General features: G+C 40.0%; 1 protein-coding gene across 2 annotated transcripts in view; it reads right to left on the bottom strand.

Moving 5' to 3' along the window:
• L3MBTL4 (L3MBTL histone methyl-lysine binding protein 4) overlaps nt 1-14,991 on the bottom strand; it is a gene marked incomplete at both ends in the record, with an annotated part of 265,419 nt that overhangs the window by 96,576 nt on the left and 153,852 nt on the right. For both annotated transcript variants that reach the window (XM_079784360.1, XM_079784359.1), the window contains one exon: nt 3,884-4,057. In XM_079784360.1, the coding sequence (XP_079640486.1) occupies nt 3,884-4,057 (174 nt within the window). The remainder of the gene's footprint in view (nt 1-3,883; nt 4,058-14,991) is intronic.

Genomic DNA, 14,991 nt, shown 5'->3' on the forward strand with positions numbered 1-14,991 from the left:
GGGGAGGGTAGTTAGGGGTGACTAGGCCGGCAGGGGAGGGCAGTTAGGAGCAATCAGGCTGGCAGGGGAGTGGTTAGAGGGTGATCAGGCTGGCAGGAAGAAGCAGTTAGGAGCAATGAGGAAGGCAGGCAGGCAAGCAGTTGGGAGCCAGCAGTACTGGATTTTGAGAGGGATGTCTGACTGCCCATTTAGGCCTGATCCTACCGATCCCAGATTGGAGGGGGTGCAGGCTGGGCTGAGGGACACACACCCTCGTGCACTAATTTTGTGCACTGGGCCTCTAGTGTTTGTGTGTGTGTGTGTGTGTGTGTGTGTGTGTGTGTGTGTGTGTGTGAATAAACAGTTTGGGAAAAACATAGTTAAGATTCTTCCCCTTTAGTATTCTGTTTTTACAAAATAAGAAATAAATGCATCATGAGATGACCTTGAGAATCCTAGCTAGCAGCTGAGAGTAGTCTACATTTAAACCCAGCCAGGCATTTTCAAAGTCTTAAACTGTCATTCCTTTGCCAGCCTTAAGTTAAAACATGTATAGGATTTGGAGTCAGGAAGTTCTGGATTCTAGTCCCAACTTTTCTACTGATTATCTGTGCGATCTTGGACACTTTGATTAACCTCTCTAATCTTAAGATGCCTACATTGTAAAATCAGAATTAGAACACTTACCCACACAAAAGATGGTTGTGACGATGAAATAAAATGAACAGGATGATGTATATAAATTGTTTAGCACAATGCTTGTAGCCCAAAGTAAGTGAATGATGTTCATATTTTTGGTGTTACTATTATTAATTTACTGAACTAGGAATACTCTGAGTTTAATCAAAATAACTATGTTTGGGTCCCAGATCAGCTACAATTAAGGATTTTTACTCCCTCACCTAAATGGCAATCCTATGATGATAGTAATTTCTGCTTTGACTAAATCACAAGACTATAGGAGCTCCAAAGTTAATGTATGTGCAAACTATAGACTGTTAAACAAATTAAAGGCTTTTTCCTTCTAGAGTACATACCCAAAGAAAAGACACTCAAGCATAAAGTCATATGCCTCTATTTAATGCACCATGAATACACCACTACTCCGTTAGTACAAGGGAAAAGGAATATCTACATAGTTTTTCAGTAATGATGACCTATTGTGAATCTACTCTTTAAAGTTGTATTAATATGTAGTCCTAATGCTATAAAGGTTAATTTTGTAAACATCTATTAGTATATAATCCATTCAAGTTTAAAACTTGACTCTCTACTAAGAAAATATGAACATAAATAGACTATTTCTACTACAAAATTATGGAGACTAAATGTTTACTAATAGCTCTCTTCAAAGATTAACATGAGAACAAACATACTTTTTAAAAAGAAACACAAAACTGGGATGCAGTTAAGAAAAATCCCTTAAATTGTTGGACAGCATGTAATTGATTTTGGAAGAATGTCAAGAGTTAATTTTACATTTTGCATGTGAATTACATGAAGTCTGGAATTTCTAAGGTGACAAGTGTTGCTTGTATGAGAAATTATAGAATTCCTGTCCAGAGCTGGATGGATGGATTAGAGGCCAGTGGAAATTATAACTCTAATTTACACTAATTTAGCTCTCATGCTTATGATTGGACATGAACCAAGTAAAAATTATTTCTTGCCATGTAGAACAGATGGAATTTAAATATTCTCCCTGACCTGCACCTGATATCTTGGGTTAGAGGAAAAGTTATCTCAGGAAATTACTACAAGAAATCTGAGGGGGACTAAAATATACTTTATCTTCTTATAATTAGAATACATAGTATTCCTTGTTGATGTCCTTGAACTCCTGCTGGAATTCTAGACTATGAACAGGGTGTCATGGATCTGGGGGGTAGTCACAGTGGGCACAACTGCCAATACTGTTTATTTAAACACTGTTATGATGGTTGGTTAAAAGTAAAAGTGAACAGATTGGAGTGCAATGATAGCTTTGGTCTTGAGATTTGAAAGCAAAATAATATTTAAGAACTCAAGATGTGTGCCTCTACTCCCCTTCCCCATCCAGCTGCTTGCACAGTTCTGTGCATACATGAAATAGGATTTGATAGAAAAGGATCATGTGACTTTTTGCTCAAACATCAACTAACCTTCTCCCCTGTTTCTTCTATCTGTAGTAATTATGCTTATCTGAGCTATTTCAGTGCAAAGCCCCTTTAAAATGATAAAGTGCATAATAATATATTGAAAAGAGCAACTTCCCAAGGGGAGTTCAAGACAGGGGAAGCCATATATATCTGTGCTGAAAGTAAAGTTTAGCTCACTTCAGAGATAATACAACTTTGCAATTATTTTTTAGAATAGTTCAAAGATCTGCTCAGTCTCTATGGCTGTTGACATTGAGGATTAATGACTAAAATATGTACAAGAGAGACTGACTAAGATTTTAGTGGGGAAGAAGATAACAGCATAGAATAGCAAGGGTAAAGGCAAATAGATATATGGAAATAAATAAGCATTGTTCCTTGGAAAACAGTTTAAAAAATTCTCCCTCAACTAGAAAATGGGAAGGATGTTCAAGCTCTCAGCTAGAGTTGTAAACAGTGTGGGTGTGAAGCACAGTGAAGAACAACTAGACCTGTGAGGTTTCAACAAGAGGAGTGGGCGTGTAACAAATAAAAATGCAAGATACAGCAACAGAAATAGAGAGGCACGCATATCCATAGCACATAGATCATGCCTTAGAGGGGAGCTAATCTGCAGTCGTGTGCACAAGGGTCAAAAATCAAAATAAGCCATTTAACAAAAATGAAATGCCACACAAATTCTGTATAACATTTGCATGAAAAAAACACAAAACACAAAACCCACAGTTCAGAGTGTAAAATCCACAGTCCAGGGTGTGAAAGTGTACCCTCCCGATGAACAGGCCTCCCTTGTAGGGACTGAAGGTGTAAATGGGCAGAAAGCTGTTCCTGTGCAAACTCTGCTCCCACAGAGAGGCAGGCATGTCTTCCCTGTCCACCTGCCAAGTGAAAGGAGCGAGGCTTTGGAGGGTGGAGACACAGCAGCCCTCAGCAGAGCTCTCTCAGAGCTGGCAGAGGGAGGGTCCAGTGTCACACAAGGGCTTGGACATGACTGCCTTCTGCCTGCAGACGGGTTTGAAAACACCCACTTCCCGCTCCTCCTCTCTTGGCTCCATTTCTGCCTGGTTTCCAATGATTTACTCAGTGCTGGATGTTTCTGGGTTTATTCTTCACAGCACGGAGAATCGAGCTCCTTTACAGAGATGATGTTATTTAGAATATTTACTAATTTAGGTTAAAAAAAGCCAAATAAGGTTCTTTAGAAAATGATTATATGTAAATAAACATTGGAACCTGATACTTAAAATGTAAATTTATATTTCAAAACAAAAGGATGATATGTTATCAAAAAATCAAAAGGAAACTATTCAGAGTCAGAAGAAATCATATCTGAGGTACATTTGGATTAAAGATGACAGAGACGAGTTAGCAGGTAGGAGAGGAAATCCTGATATAACTTGCTGAGTACAAATACTAGGCCTTGTGCCAAAAGAATCATTTCTATAAAATGAATCCAAAGAATAAAAAAGTTGTCAAGGTAAAAGGAAATCTTACAGAATTTTGTAAAGGAAATATGCTTTCTATTGCTTATATGTAATATATACATTTACAAAGAGATACAGTCATATTTTGATAAATAAAATATTTTTAAATGAAGATAAAATGAAATATTTTAAATGAATTCTATGAGCCAGTGATCATAATAATTCCCAGAAAGAAAAAGAAATTTTACAAAGAAATGTGATGAATTATTACTATTAACAAAATTGTTCTTTTACTATTCTACATGGTTTACTTTCTGCTTCACATATCAAAAGGTTCCTTACCTGGGCTGACTGTTCACCTTTTCATGTTTTCTGTTGAAGTTCAAATTACAGAGATTTTTCAATTTTAAATGTGAAGAGTCTGATTCCAAATTTGCCTGTGTTTTTTCTCTCACACGATCATGGAGTGTTGTCTCCTTTTTCAAGTTCATGTCCGAATACGGGCAGCCAAAAGCACTGGTTTGTAATAAAATGAGAGCACAGTTTGCAGTGATAAATCAGTGACCATTGTCTTTGGAACAGACATACATCCAATATTTAAATACTGAGTAGACATTCTCTTTTCAATAAACATACTGAAATAAGTTTATTTTCATATTGTCCTTGATAATATTTTCAGATTCTAGACACTAGTCAGCTGAGTATTCTAGGTGGATTCATCAGAATATATGATTTTTACAATTTGGGAAACTTAAAAATCTAAGAACTACATAAATATGAGCGATGAAAATATTATAGAAACACGACTCAAAGTTTCCTCCAAATCAGACATAAGCTGATTTGACTATTTATATAGACAATACTATGGTTAACTAAAATATTTCCCAATATCAGAGAATATTATGCTTTTGTTTCTTAAAATTTACATATCCAGAAATACTATATCTGGATTTGGCTTAATCCTCCTGAAACTTGCTATGAAGTTATGAGTGTGAATGGGAAGGGGCACCTGTAGGTGCAAGAGGAGAGACTGCAGTTAAGGCTGAACCCTGAATGCTGGATGTGGCTGGAGCCTAATGTCAGGTGTGGGCAGGAGGATTGGTCAGGACAAATGATCTGGCTCTTTCAATAGGCTGACTGACTGTCGCTGTTAGACTTCTGTGTGCACACTCCTGTCTCCAAAGAGGCCCCAAACCTCTGCTGCTGTTAGGAATGGGGCAGCCACAGTCAGTGGAAGCACAGGTGCGACAGAGGTCACCTGCACACAACCCTGGGAAAACATGCCCTGCTGGGGCTTCAGGCTTCGTTTCTCTCCAGCAAAATGAAATAGAATCCAACTCATTATGGTTGTTGTGACCATCAATCTCAAGCTCGCTCGCTCTATCTCTCTCTCTCTCTCTCTCTTACAGATACACGCACACACACACACACACACACATATTACATGGCAGCTGCTATCATTATCACAGTGTTATCCACATCTAGAAAAGCACACAGTCAAATGCATTAATATTTAGGCAGTTGGTTCCTTTATAGAAATTCATTTCCTATTTAGTGTAAATTTGCTGATACATGCTGCATAATAAATTCTTTCTGAATATGTGAAAGTTTTCTTTTGTGAGTTTAAGATCATGATAAAATCAAGAACAAATGCAGTTTTCCCTCTATTTTAGACTGAGTTTCCCAGGGGGTGCCTATAATCAGTCTAGCCTCAGAGGGTTTGTAGTACCAACCTACATCCAGAATTTGTGATGGAATGGTTAGGATGACACCAGCTGAGCCCAGCATGTCTGGGGAAAGCTGTACTGACATCAGGGTGGATCAGCAGCCTTTGCTACAGAAAGAACTGTCTCTTTACATGCATTTTCTATACTTTTTAATAATTGCCATTGATTTTTTAGTTTATTCATTCATTGATTCAACAACCCATTAATGAGCATCTGCTACATGCTAGGCAATTTAGAAAATATAAATCTAGTAAAGCTAAGACATATATACCAATGAATACAATTTATAATAAGAACAAAATAGCTACTCTTATTGAGTGTATACTATACACCCATTACAATTCAAGGTGTTTTACACACATTATTTTAAAAACTTATTACTAAATACCCAAATATATTATTAGTATTATTTATTTTACAGGTGAGAAAACAGGCTCACATAGGATAAGCAACTTTCCTAAAGATGATGCCTGGACCTTTCTTGGGAAGCTCCAATAGTGATCACTTAATCATTAGCACCAATCAGGTGAGCAGAAGTGGGACAAGGCTTTGAGCACCACCAAAAACGAAAAGGGCATAGGAAAGATACTTCCATAATTCTCATAGAAAGAGTAGCTGAGGTAGGTATTTTCAGGGAAAAGCAAGTACTTGGTTTGCCACAGCTCATGGCTAGGGGGACAAATGCTAGCATATGCTGTCCTTGTGAGGAGTGGAGATATGATAAAGTACTATTTCCAGTGACAGCAGGGCAGGCGTGATCTCTTTAAGCTGCAGCATACAAGACTTAAGGAGATTTTAGAGAGAACTTTCTGCAGTGAAAGGTGAAAGACTAACCTAAGGGAGATTGGGAAATGTTTATTTCAGTCACAGCTGAGCTTTCATTAAGATACTATTACTCAGAAGCTTTGCTGTTCATGTAACATATTCTCTCAATTTGAGATTTTTTTAATGACCATTATTGTGAATTTTTAAAATTTCAGAGCATCACTCCTCCATGATTCGTGCTGCATGGTATTAATGCTATCTCTTCCTAAGACTTATTTGTCCATAGTGTAGAGTGCTACCATAGACCCTCTTGCTCACTACTTGCTTAGGTTGAAAGAACTTTTGTTTCCCTTGATCTTTATTCATAAATCAGCTCCTTTGGTCATTTAATCATACACCTATTTCCTAATTTCCTTCTAGACCCTCTTCGTCACTTGGGCACTAAGGTATGAAAACTATATGGAACTCCCGAGTGTCATTAGAACAGAATATTTCCTAACTCTGGGAGGCAATGTGTGTGAGAACATATCTCCAGATTATATGAATCAGAATAAAGCATAAAATTCAAAAGAACATATTAAATGACAAAAATATACTTTTCAGAAGAAATTCTGGGGACCTTAAAAGAAGATAATGATGGGATACCAACGAATGTACAAAAGAAGCGGGGATGAGGGGCTTTCAGATAAGGGCAATTTTCCAGCTGGTCGCTGCGAACAGTTCCTGTAGGCAACCCTGGGCTTGCCTGCATTCTTTGCAGAGGGACAGTTGTGTTAAAGAGAGCATTGCAAACGCTGGCCTGACTGTGCAAATGCTGACCTTTACTCATGTGTATGTGCATATGCCCATGCATGGGAGAGCGTGAATGATCTGTGTAAATCTACACACAGATAAAGAAAAAAAACAAGTGAAGTGATATTCCTAGGTATGATAAAACCATTTAAAATTTACTTTTAATTTAGTCAAATATTGAGGGAAATGGTTCTTAAGATATACTGTCTTTAGAAAATTATTGACATAAGCTGAAATGTCTATGACTAAAAGCTCTGTTGGTCAAGGTAAAATGTCAGTTTCTGACTGAGAAGGAAACTGTATATTCAAATTCCACTCATTATAGATGGAGACAAGCATGTGTAAACACTGCAGGCTGAAGTCCTGAGCAGCAAGGTCCTGTGGGAAACATGGTTCTTCAGACTGAGCAGACCATTTCTCCTCTCTCCTCAGTTCCTTTCTTTGTAGTTTTTGGGGAGAGAAAGACAGCAGGAACTGTTAAGTTGACCCACAGGAAACTGCAGTCTTAAAAAGTCAGATAGTAAAATATCAGGAATTTCATATGGTTCAACTGAGTAATTTATTAAAAAATGTCAGCTCCACGCTCATCAATAGCAAGGCAGAGGAACAGAGGGTAAATGCTAAACAAGCAAAAAGCTGCTAGACAGTTGCAAACTTTTAACAGAGGTTTTTTGATGGATCTAAAACTGAGATCCAGGCATCCTCTTACTTCATAAGTATGAGGAAACATAAAAATGACTGCAATGAAAATACTGGTTTTGCTTTTCAGAATATTTAAGTACTAGTAGCCTTGTGCACGAATCCATCTGCCAGTAGCTCTCTGCAGGGCTTGGCCGCTCCATGCCTGCTGCACAGAGGCTCATTTGCGGCCGGGCGCGGAACGCTTGCCTTGTCGCTGGGGCGAGGAAGCAAGCATTCCGCCAGGCCACTCACGCTGCCCGCTCTCAGCGGCTGCCCCCCCAGGACTGGGGGACTCCGGTGGGGCTGAGAGGACTGGGCGCTGCCATCTTGTGGCTATGGGAGCCTCCATCTTCGTGACGGAGTGACGATTAATTTGCATATTACCCTTTTATTAGATAGGTTAATTTTTAACATCTGAGGATAAATGAAAAAGTAAAAGTAAACTATCAGTATATTCGTTTCCTTAAAAAACTGCCCTGTACTCCTTTGAAGCTCAGCGTTCCTGACTAATGCTCCACATTTGAGTTATAATGAGGTTGGGGGAGGCAGTGGCATGAACAGGCAATGCTGAATCCCCACTTTTTGTGGCAGGCCCAGCCTCTGATTTCCCATTTCTTCCTTTCAGGGCAGGGGTTTCTGGCTCTACAGGTTGGTGCAGTTTCCCCATATTCTCAGGATCAATCCTGATCTGAGGCTGGAGGTAAGTTGCTAAACCCACTTGTTGATTCTAAAGTCCGAAGGTCCAAATTTGAAGCAGGACCCGGTTTTGATACCTGTGCTCATGCCTTTTTCATGGGACCTACTCATCATTATTGGCTCCAGGTCCCCTAGCTTGGCATCTGCCTTGGTCCTTGTTCCTAAATGCCTCGCTTGCTGCCATGACTAGAATTTGGGGCCTTGTTAGGACTTATTTGTGTTCCTACTTTATTCTCACCAGCCCCTGCCCATGATGAGACCTCCTAATCAACCCCAACCTAGGAAGCAGGGGTCCATTTCCCAGATATTACCTGGTCAGTCTGCCATGTGCTTCTCACCCTGAATTATTCTCTATTACTGTGCTTTCCCCACTAATTGGGAGCCCTTCCTTCTTCTTGGATTCTTCTAATCTGGCCAAACCCCCTTGACACAGGATTCTGCACATACAACTATAGTATCATCTTGTATCAATAATGTGTCCATTTTCTGATACCCAAGCAACAAGTTTGGTTCCTACTTCCCTCTAAATGCCCCACTCTACTGAAAATAATGGGCTATGTCTGTCAAATCCTAAGAGATGGACAGTTTGGACCCAGAGGTTATAACTCAGTTGTCACAACATACCTAATGCTAACTTCCCAATCAGTTTGCAGTTACCTTCAGGGTGATCAGGAGGGACCTGGGCACCAAGTCCCAGGCCAATCCTTCCGGCCTGAGCAGCCCCTCCAGGGTCAAATCCTTTCTTGTTCCCAAGTACTGATTATCATTTTTCTTTCTGTGACATGACTTCAGAAGTTTAGGAAGCCTTACAAATTTAATCAGAATGGCAACAATGAAATAGTCCCTTGAGTGCTTCAAAATATAAATAGTCCCTTGAGTGCTTCATAATATAAATAAATAAAAATACAAACACAGAGGTTGGTGGGATTTCAGGAAGAATGTCAAGTCGTTGACAACCTTTCTCTTTATCCTGAAAAGTGAAATCGCCCAAAATAGGCAACTGGCCCCCAGAAGGAGCCCTGATCTAGAATAGGTCCTCATACAGCCTGAAATTGGGAGTGTATTTAGACTCTGAGTTCTTCTCTGATGCAACTAACTCACCCTTGATGAAGCCTATTGTATTTTATATTTTAGTCACAAATTTTTTATGACTAAAATATAAAATACAACTAAATAGCTAAAAACAGCCGAAACCGGTTTGGCTCAGTGGATAGAGTGTTGGCCTGCGGACTGAAAGGTCCCAGGTTCGATTCCGGTCAAGGGCATGTACCTTGGTTGCGGGCACATCCTCAGTAGGGGGTGTGCAAGAGGCAGCTGGTCGATGTTTCTCTCTCATCGATGTTTCTAACTCTCTATCCCTCTCCCTTCCTCTCTGTAAAAAATCAATAAAATATATATTTTAAAAATAGCTAAAAACAACCTGATTTAAAAAACAGGCAAAAGACCTAAATAGTCATTTCTCCTAATTCTTTTTTCCTTATAAGACCTACACAAGATGACATAGAAGAGAAGGCTCATATCTTAACCTCCCAGAAATAATGGCAGCGAGGAAGCACTGAATGGCTGGCTCCTTCAGATCATAAAAGAGGGTGCTGAAACTTCATAAAGAAAGGGGTTCGGCAAAAAAATGGGAGGAAACAAGATAAATAAATACTGCCTGCCTTGCACTTTGGCTTTGGACCCTGATGATGGCAAGAGCCCCATCCTGCTAGCAACTGCCCACATCATACCTGTTCCATAAGGAAAGCAACTCGCCTCCATCCTACCTCATGTTGGTTCCAAGTGGACTGAATACTGTTTATTCTCACTGCCATTTAAATGTATAAATATAAGTCACTTCATTTCAGTCAATATGTGGTGTTCTAAACTCACACAGTATGAGAATGTTAAACACTTTTTATTCTTAGGAAATACTGATTTCTTGGCCAAATAGTATTAAACGGCATGATAAATACTGAAATACAGATTATTGCAATTATAGAATACCTATAGTACTTTTCACATGTGACTTAAGTTGTTGCTGATTTTAAATGATTAAGAGAAAATATGCATGGTCCATGTTGGAATATAGACCAGGAAGGAAGAAGCATCATAGCATTTTAATATCTATTGAGGATGTAACACAATTTTATCATATTTTTCATAGATATGGGCACAATCCAAATGTTATATATCCTATATAATAAAAGGCTAATATGCAAATTGACCAAACAGCAGAAAGACCCGTTGCTATGACGCACACTGACCACCAAGGGGCAGATGCTCAATGCAGGAGCTGCCCCCTCGTGGTCAGTGCGCTCCCACAGGGGGAGTGCCACTCAGCCAGTCAGGCTCAGGGCTGGTGAGCACAGTGGCAGTGGCGGGAGCCTCTCCCCCCTCCGTGGAAGTGCTAAGGATGTCCGACTGCCAGCTTAGGCCTGGGGAGTGGGCCTAAACCTTCAGTCAGAAATTCCCTGAGGGCTCCCAGACTGCAAGGGGGCGCAGGCCAGGCTGAGGGACTCCCCTGAGTGCATGAATTTCATGCACCGGGCCTCTAGTAAGATTATAAGTTTCAGGGTCAACCACTAATTCCTGTGAGTTTAAAATGAGATTACCCAAGGTTTCCTTTTATCCATACTTTTGCCAACCCTTATTTACTTATTTTTTAACTAGAGGACTGATACATGAAATTCGTGCAAGGGGCTCAGCCCTCTCAGCCACGGCTGCCTCGGCCCTCGCAGCCCCAGCTTCATCCAGAAGGTCATCCGGAATGTTGTCCGGACAGTCATTCTGCTGTCCGGTCTAATTAGCATATTAGCTCTTTATTATATAGGATAATAGCCATCCTAACAGGTGTTAGGTGGTATCTCATTTTGGTTTTAATTTGCATTTCCCTGATAATTAGTGATGTTGAGCACCTTTTAAACTACCTGATGGCCTTTTGTATGTATTTTTTGGAGAAATGACTATTTAGGTCTTTTGCCTGTTTTTTAAATCAGGTTGTTTTTAACTATTGGGTTGTGTAAGCTCTTTATATATTTTGGATATTAAGCCATTATCAGATGTATGGTTTGTATATGTTTTCTCCCATTTAGTAGGGTGTCTTTTCATCTTGATGGTTTCCTTTGCTGTGCAGAAGGTTTTTAGTTTGATGTAGTCCTACTTACTTATTTTTGCTTTTGTTGCCTTTGTTTTTAGTATCATAGTCAAAAAAGTCATTGTCAAGGAGTTTTTTCCCATAAGCTTTCTTCTAGGGGTTTTATAATTTAAGATCTTACATTTAAGTTTTTAATTCATTTTAAAAATCCTCATCCAAAGATATGTTTATTGATTTTAAAGGGAGGAAAGTAGAGAGGAACATCACTATGAGAGAGAAACTTTGATCAGTTGCTTTGTGTACACTCCCTGACCAGGGATTGAACCTGCAACCTAGGTATGTGCTCTGATCGGGAATCAAACTCACACCTTTTTGGGCTTAAAGGATGACACCCCAACCAACTGAGTGACCCAGCCAGGGCAGTCTTTAATTCATTTTGAGTTGATTTTTTGGTATGGTGTAAGATAAGAGTCCAGTTTCATTTGCATATGGATATCCACTTTTCACAGTACCATTTATTGATGACACTATCTTTTCTACCTTGTTTATTCTTGGCACCCTTGTCAAAGATCAATTAACTGTATATACAAGGATCTATTTTTAGAATTTGTTCTGTTCCATTGGTCTACATGTCTATTTTTATGCCAATGGCATATTGTTTTGATTACTATACCTCTGCAATATAATTTGACATCAGGAAGTGTGATGTCTCCAGCTTTGTTATTCTTGCTGAAGATTGTGTATCCATAACAAGTTATTGTGGCTATAGCCATTTTTAAACATTTTAACTTTTAACTTTTTTGCTGAAGTGACTGATAAATTACCATTACAGTATTAGAGTATTCTGAATTTGAATATATACTTTTTATTAGCAGTGAATTTTATACTTTCATGTTTTCATGCTGCTAATGCCAATATCAAGATGACATAGGTGCTAAAAATATCTTACAAGAATTGGAAAGCTGCCATAATAAAAATGCTTCATGACCGGCCAGTGTGGCTCAATGGCTGAGCATCAACCTATGAACAATGAGGTTATGGTTCGATTCCTGGTCAGTGCACATGCCTGGGTTGTGGACCAGGTCCTCACTGTGGGGTGTGCAGGAGGCAGCTGATCAATGATTCTCTCTCATCATTGCTGTTTCTCTCTCTCTCTCTCTCTCTCCCCCTTCCTTGAAACAATAAAAAATGGAAACAACAACCAGCCCAAGATATACAAGGAGGAAGAAAACATAGGGAATGCACCACTGTGTTGTTACTCGGGTCTTGAAGTCTCTAGCTTGTCTACTTCCTCCTCTCTACTTTTCAGAGCCTTCATATATTTATTTTATATATAATGTCTAGGTATTAGTGGAAATAAATGAATAAAAATATTATACTCCATTGTTCTGGAAGTAGAAGGCCCTAAAGATCCTTTTAAAAGCTCCTCCAGGACAATAAACCTTTCTTTACTCCTCTTTTAAAGGAAGAAATTTTTCTACTCAACTAAAGCACCAAGGGAATCCTGAAGTAGTAAACGATACTTTCAACAGGGCAAACTGAGTTTCAGTCCCCCTTCTACCACCAAGCCTCACCTCTGCAGATCTTGGCTTTCTCATAGGTAACATGAAGAATAGCATTCCATTCACTGGGTCAATGTAAAAATTGCATTGAATGCAGAATGCGAATACAATACCTGGCTTATGTGCATCCAATAAAGGCTATTTCTTTCCAACCCTAATTTATCCCTCTATAATTCATAATACTGTTAGTTACAGGAATTCAATTTTCACACTGTAGATGCATTTCAGAAAAAGGAGGCATTATTCCCACCCCCTCTTCTACTTGTTATAAATGTATGTTCTTAGAACCAAGTTGAAATTCTTTTGCATGGCATTCAAAGACAGACCCTCTTGATCTGACCTAGCCACCTTTCTAAGCCATCTCCATCTTCATGACCTAAGCTCTGGTTACATCAGAATAATCAATGCTCCTTAGATTTGAAACACACTTTCCAAATTTTATGATTATTTACCTCATCATACTGTTATCTATCTATCTATCTATCTATCTATCTATCTATCTATCTAAAAGCCTAAGTGTCCATCTGACCATACGACCGGTAGCTATGACATGCACTGACCACCAGGGGGCAAATGCTGAACACAGGAGGAGCTGCTGTGAAGTGCACTGGCCATTTAAAAAGAAACAGCACCACGGACCTGGCACCATCAAACCAACACTCAGCTTCCCCCATGTGGGACACAGGTCCCGCCACCACCCCTGAGCAACACCCTACCAAATCGCAGCCAATACTGCTGAGACCCCATGGCTCAAAATACGGCCCACAGCCCAACCCAGCCCGGAAACAGTCGCTGTGGGCACCGGGTAATGACGTCATGTAGCAACTCCTGGCTTCCTCTCCCTAGCGACTAGCCTTCTTGGAATTTCTTTAGCTCAGGAACCCAACTTGCTTTATAGCCAGGGGTGAACATTTTACACTTTAACCAAATGTTTGTGAAGCATTTTCCCATGCCTCATCTCATTTGATCCTCACAGAAGTCCTAGAGTAGGTAGATAGGAGACTCAGTAGAATCCTATTTTTCTTTTCATTAGCCGGAAAACAGATTTAGAAAGTTTAGAAACTTGACCCAACTGAAAAGAAGTAAGAAATGCTGGAACTTGAAAGTGATTTCAAGTTTTCTCACTGTGCAGAATATAATCAAACACTGCTGGAGTTAAATATTTTACCCTTTGTTCTCCCTGCGTGATCTACAATAATAATCTGCTTCATGTTGATATTTACTGCTGTGTTGCTGACAATTACCTGAAAGAGAAGTTGGGGTGCTTCACTGGGCTGGAAAAAGTTTGGCTAAATCAGAAAGCAGGTCTAATTAAGCAAGTTTATTCTGTATACTAGTATGTAAAAGGCTAAGTTGACTCTCACATGCACAATACATATAAAGCTCTTGCTCGCGCCAATTTCATGCGTGTGTTTCGATCTGTCATTGTTGATAGTGAATTTGGTTGACACATCTATTATATATAAAAGGCAAATAGTGATATTAAAATATTTTCTTCTAATTAATTTCCTTTCAATGTGCACAAATCAGTGCACCAGGACACTAGTTTGTATATACCCATCTTGTATACTATGTTTCCTGAAATCAGAGGCCATAATTGTTCATATCAGTGTGAACTGAAAAAAAATTGGGGCTACCTTATATCCCAGCACTTCAGTAGCATATCAGTTTCTAAAGAAATAACAGTCATCTACACTAATAAAAGAGAAAAATGCTAATTGACCATTCCTTCGCTACGCCCACAGCCAATCAGAGCAAGTATGCAAATTAGCCCAACAAATACAGCGGTTAATTTGCATACACAGGCGCTGAGCGGCCTTGGTCCCGGGAACATCCTCCGGACCCATGCTGCTCCTAGCCTGTAGGCCCGTGTTTAGGCCCTGAGCGGCGGGGGTCCCAGAACGCCCTCTGGCCACTCAGAGCCTATGAGTGCAGGTGCCAAGCGGCTGGGGGTGGGGCGGGAATGTCACTGTGTCACCATAGTGATGTGGGGACGTTCCCGCCCCACCTGCAGCCGCTTGCAAATGCTCCAGCACCAAGCGGCGGTTTGGGTCCACGCCCCCAGCCTGGGGTCTCAGGCTGGCAGCAGCGTGCGGACCCACATGGTGACTGGGCCCCCACCCCAGCCTGGGGTCTCAGGCATATAACCCA

This window comes from Cnephaeus nilssonii (genome assembly GCF_951640355.1).
Source record: "Cnephaeus nilssonii genome assembly, chromosome: 11".
Classification (NCBI taxonomy): Eukaryota; Metazoa; Chordata; class Mammalia; order Chiroptera; family Vespertilionidae; genus Cnephaeus; species Cnephaeus nilssonii.